This window comes from Elephantulus edwardii, unplaced genomic scaffold (genome assembly GCF_000299155.1).
Source record: "Elephantulus edwardii isolate Elephantulus edwardi_28Jun2011 unplaced genomic scaffold, EleEdw1.0 scaffold00068, whole genome shotgun sequence".
NCBI classification, from domain to species: Eukaryota; Metazoa; Chordata; class Mammalia; order Macroscelidea; family Macroscelididae; genus Elephantulus; species Elephantulus edwardii.
Genome location: NW_006399818.1, coordinates 14,772,702 through 14,778,496, shown reverse-complemented (window position 1 = coordinate 14,778,496; position 5,795 = coordinate 14,772,702). Strand labels below are relative to the sequence as shown.

The following is a 5,795-nucleotide window of genomic DNA, read 5'->3' as shown; positions in this document are numbered from 1 at the left end:
CAATAGTATGTGAAACAATGTGTGCATACACTACTGAATTGAAGTTATTCTTTAAACTTTCACTCAAATCTGAAAAAAAAACCAACCCCAACCAACAAATAACTACCACAAATGTGGCTAAGTGCTGTGCTTATCTATTACAATTTTATTCTGTGCGATGACTTATTAAGATTGTCACACATCTGCACAAAAGAATGTTGTTCTTATGTGCCATCCAGTCGCCTGGGACTGATAGCGACCCTATATGCAACAGCCGTAAACACTGCTTTATCCTGTTACAATCTCGTTGTCTCTGACACACTTACCCTCATTACCCCAGTCACTGAATTAATCCACCTCATAGAAGGTCTTCCTCTCCTGCGTTGTCCCTCCACACTCCCAAGCATGACGTCCCTCTCCAAGGACCGGTCCCTCTTTGCAATATGTCCAAAATATGTCAGACGAAGCTTCAGAATCCTTGCTCCCAAGGAGCAGGCTGGTTTCATCTTCTCGAGGAAAAATCTGTTTTCTTAGCAGCATAAAAGAATACCTTGGTCAATTTGTTCAAATTAGAAAATTCAGATGACAACGTATTGACAAGTGCTGCAAACCTCTAGCAACATTTTGTCTTGCACCATTGTTGTCTGTGGGTACCCAACATAAATTCTACTCCCTGCTTGCAAATTTCTGAAGTTTTGTCTGACATACTTTGGGCATGTTGTAAGGAGGGACTGGTCCTTGGAGAGGGACATCATGTTTGGGAGAGTGGAGGGGAGGCGCAGGAGAGGAAGACCTTCAATGAGATGGATCGATTCTGTGAGTGGAGTGGTGGGAATGAGTGTGTCGGAGACGGCGAGGTTGGCACAGGATAGAACGGCGTTTAGGGCTCCTGTACATAGGGTCGCTATGAGTCGCAAGCGACAGTGTCATTCCCGGGTACTTGTGTGTGTTCCTACTGGAGTCTGTCTTTAAAAAAAAAAAATCTTACTTTCAAAGTGCTTCACTACAAAAATTGAAACGGTGTCTTCCGCAAACTCAAGACTGCTCTAAAAAATACAGCCTATTAAGAAAAACATGGATTTTAAAAATTTTCCTCTTTTCTAGCCTCACCATAACACAAGACCAAATGTCTGGACTGTGATTCTATTAAAAACCTCGGGCTCAGTCACAGTACTTTTTAACTTGGCACATTCCACCGTGACATCATGTAAGTCGGCTGAGTGTGCAAAAATCTCCACTCACGGCAAGAAAGACATGCAATTTTCTTTGCGTGACGGGCAAATGATGCAATAGCCCCGTGGAATATATGACTCAGTGTCTCCCAGAAAAGCCATCAACTATAAGGGACATTGTGAGGACGCTAGGAGTTAAGTGAGGCTGGCCAAGATATAAAAATTCCAACAAAGCGACCTGCCATCCAGCCAGCAAAGCGCGTACGCACAGTCACGTGGTCACGCGGGCACCGGTGGTGTTGTCCCGCTTTCCGGTCCGGTGCAGTCCCAGCCCGCGGATTTTAGGTCCGGCCCTCTGTAGTTCCCCCCCGCCCCGCCCCAGAGCGCACTTGCAGCGTCTTCCCAGCGGAATCGCTTCGAGCACGTGTACGCGCACTGGTACATCGTCTTCCGGGGTGGAGAGCAACCTATCCCGGAAGATAAAGGACTGTGGGGACGCTGTTTGGTGTTGGTCTTCCGTCCCAGAGGTCAGAGGGCTCATCAATCCCCACGCTAATAGACTTTTAAAAGCTGGTCTTGGCCCTGGAAGGGACGTTCTTTAGTGTCCTCAGCGAAGAAACCAAAAACGAGGGTGGGCAGGGGAATCAAGGGAGAGCCCGAGCATTTGGCCCTGCACTATTGCGGCTTGGCGTTGTATCCAGGGCGAATGAATGCTCATTTCCAGCGCCGTCTGGCCCTGGGCTGAGAACTTTCTGTCTAACCACCGCTTTCCTTCCCCGTCCAGCCCGCTGACCATGCCCGCGGGTGTGCCCTGGCCCACCTATCTGAAAATGTTCGCGTCCAGCCTGCTGGCCATGTGCGCGGGGGCCGAAGTGGTGCACCGGTACTACCAGCCGGACCTGGTGAGTGCGGGAGGGGCTCCAGACCACTCCAGGCTCCTTACAGCAGCAAACGTGATCCTGGAGTGAGGTTGGGGTAACATCTCTCCAGGGCGTAAAACCTTAGGATGGCATCCCTTTGCATTTAGAGTTGGGGGCGGGGGTGGTTGTGGTGTGGTGGGTTTTTTTTAAGGTTCCCTATTTTTTTATGCTGTCCCAAGCGTTTTCAAGTCCACTACAACTAATAGTTCCCCTCTAAACAACAGACTGAAACTTTGTCCTATTCATGCATATGAGACGGTTTAAAATACCATCGCTTTAGTCAGTCATTGCGTAGTCCTCAAAGTGACATTCTTTGTTCTTTGACATTTTAAAGTGGCCATTTGCAGCAGAGGTGCCCCGTGTAACATATTTGATTTTTTTACTTTTGCTTCCATTGTTGTTAATTGTTGATCCAAGTAAAATGAAATCCTTAACAGCTTCAGTCTTCCCTGATATCACGTATTGCTTGTTGGTCCCGTAGTGAGGAATTTTGTTTTCTTTATGCTGAAGTGTAAGCCATACTGAACTGAAGACTGTCTTCATCAATAAATGCTTCAAACCAGGTTCTATCATTTACATATCACAGTGTAAATAAATAGTGTATAATAGAAATAACAGTATTTCCAAGCAATAACCTCTTGTTCTGTTCAAATGACAGCCTCTTGGTCTATGTTCAAGTTCCACATAAGCATAATTAGGTGTTCGGGAATTTCCTTTCTTTTCGCTGTTAATAAAGAATTTGTTATGATCCGCACAATCAAATACTTTTGCCTAATCTTTTCTGGTATTCTCTGCTTTCAGCCAAGATCTTACAACATTGTCAGTGATAGCCCTCTTTCCATGTCTTTAATCTGGCTTGAATGTCTGGTAGTTTCTTGTCCATGTATTGGTGCAATCGTTCTTAAAAGAGCAGAATTTTGCTTGTGTGATGACATCTCTCAGTTTTTGCATTATTTGGATCACCTTCCATTCCAGTGGGCATGAATATGTCTGGTGGGTCAGGTCTTCCAAATTGTTTAAAGTGGATAACAATAATAATGAAGTTTCCCCCAGTTTCCTGTTCATTTGGTGAAACATCTCGGTTGAGCATGGGCCAATTCTTTTTGGCCCAGTAACTATATTTCATGACACAGAGACTACTATAGTGGGCTTGAGCACAGGAGATTGTGAGGATGACGCAGGAGAGTGCAAGGTTCAGATCTGTTAGACACAGGGCGCCTGTGAGTTAACCCCACGACACCTAACAGCAAAGCCTCACATTAAATAGATCCTATTTAATTATAGTCTAAGCCATCACATGCGTGTTTTCTGACTTGTTTTGTTTTTCTTTTTTTGTAGACAATACCTGAAATTCCACCAAAGCCTGGAGAACTCAAAACACAGCTTTTGGGACTAAAAGAGATACAACATGAACCTCAGATTTCGAAGCAGTAAAAAACCTAAAACACAACTATGCCAAGGATTCTGTGAATAATATTATAAATCTTGAACATATATTTTTAAATATTTATTGAAAGTCAAACTACTTGTTCTGAAGCATCTAATGTAATATTAACTGTGAGAGCAGGTATCCAACAGATAAGAACTTTGTTGAGAATTAACAATGGTTTGGCCAATGTGTCTTGGAAACGGCCACAACTTTTTCATCAGCTTCTTGAATGTGGTTTTGAAGATGTTTGCTTACTTTTGAATATCATGTGGGATAAAGTGTTTGAAAAGTCTTCTGTCATTATAATGCCTATTTATTTTTCTGAATAAGCTTTAATTATAATGGTGAATTAGGGTCATAAATTAACTATAATAAAAGTCACGTTGATAGTGTTTATGGTGTAATTCTTTTCTAGAAGTCACAGAAAATACAGAGTATGATAAGTTGAACTATAGTGTTTGAATTTCTTTTGGAATTGTATATTTAAAGTTATAAATCACTTTGGGCTATCATGAATTCTGTATTCCTAAATTTGGAAAGGATGTTGATTGTGGATACAAGTAAGATGAAATTGTTGTCAGTCTTTTCTCCATCTTACTTGGTGTTGCCTATTGATCCAGTGGTGAGAATCTTTGTTTTCTTGGCATCTTGACATACAGTCCATCTTGAAGGCTATATTCTTTGATCTTCTGCAACAAGTGCTTCAAGTCCTCCTCACTTTGAGCAAGCAAGGTTGTATTATCTGCATAACTCAAGATATTGATTACTCTTCCTCCAATCTTGATGCTACTTTCTTCCTCATAGATTCCAGCTTCTTGAATAATTTGTTCAGCACACAGATTGCATAGGTATGGAGAGAGGATACACCCCTGACATACTCCTTTCTTAACTGTAAACAATTTCATATTAGATCCACAATGCCCTTGATCCCTGTGGTCAGGAAATAAGGAGACATATTGCTCTGGGAAAGCCTACAGTTAGGGAACTCTCCAAATTATTGCAATGATACAATTTGAGGAATAATGTGTGTCTAATTCAGGCCATGATCTTTCCTATCACTTCCTATGAATCTGAGAGCTGGACAATGAATAAGGATGACAGAAGAAGAAGTGATGCCTTTGAGCTGTGTTGTTGGAGAAGAGTACTCAGTATCCCATGGACTACCAAAAGAACAATCAAATATGCCTCGGAGAAAGTGCGGCCAGAGTGCTCCTTGGAGGCAAAGATGATAAGCTTTGTCTTTCATACTTTGGACATGTACCTAGGTGAGGCAATTCCTTGAAGAGGTTGGCAAAAGAGAGGAAGACCCTCAACCAGGTGAATATAGTGATGGATACAATGGGCTCTAGCGTGCCAGGAAGTGTGAGGATGGCACCACATAGGACAGGGTTCCGATCTGTTGTACACAGGGTCTCTACGGATCTCCCTCAACAGCGTCTAACAGCAAAAAATTAGGAAAACCGCTTTCAAAAAAAACATTTAACTTTTCAAATCGTAAGTATTTTAAAATAGTTGAAAGCTATAAATGATCATCTTAGCTTTTTTACTGAGTCAATAAATGAAGAAAAATAATTTCTAGAGTATAGTTGACTTTCTAGTCAAGGACATTTAAAGCTTGTGGGTTTTTTTAGAATTCACCTTCTTACATGGTTAATAAATTGCTACATGAGATAGCTCTTTGGGGTCAAAGGTGAAACCTCAAGTATTTAAATAAATCCCTAAGTGCCTACAAAGCCCTTTTTTCCGGAGTCGTGTCCTTTTTAGTTGAACAGAATAAATGAAGTGGTTTATTTCCAGCTTCATATGTGGAATCCTTGAATTTGTCATCTGCTGTGCCATTTGGTGCCATCTCCGATGCTCCAATCACAAAGCAGTGCGCTAGTGAAAAGACCTTTAATTCTTCAGCAGAAGATGGTGTTTTCAAAAAAAAAAAAAAAAGAAGATGGTGTTTTCAGTTGAGACTTCCTGCTGTTTGCAGCTATTTTACTTCCCATGACTGACATGTGCCCTCTTAATGCTCAAAGTTTATAGCCACCTTTCATTGAGTACTCTTTTCCTAGGGAAAAAAATACCATATACATTACAAATGGAGAACTTTGCCACAGCTGTCGCTTGTAAAATATATAGGATTGGAAGAAGTTTGGCTTTAAAAGAATAATATCTTTTTGGTGATTTGCACAGAAATTTAGGGTTCAATTCAACTGCTCCTTGGAGGCAAGGATTTTGATGTCCCATCTCACATATTTTGGATATGTTGCCAGGAGGGGCCAGTCCTTGGAGAAGGGCATCATGCTT

General features: G+C 41.8%; 1 protein-coding gene across 1 annotated transcript; it reads left to right on the top strand.

Moving 5' to 3' along the window:
* Positions 1-1,945: 1,945 nt before the first annotated feature.
* On the top strand, positions 1,946-3,505 carry LOC102857669 (chromosome unknown open reading frame, human C12orf73). Its single transcript, XM_006888550.1, has 2 exons — positions 1,946-2,053; positions 3,410-3,505. Exons 1-2 carry the CDS (start codon positions 1,946-1,948, stop codon positions 3,503-3,505), a joined length of 204 nt encoding a protein of 67 aa, XP_006888612.1.
* The last annotated feature ends 2,290 nt before the right edge of the window (positions 3,506-5,795 follow it).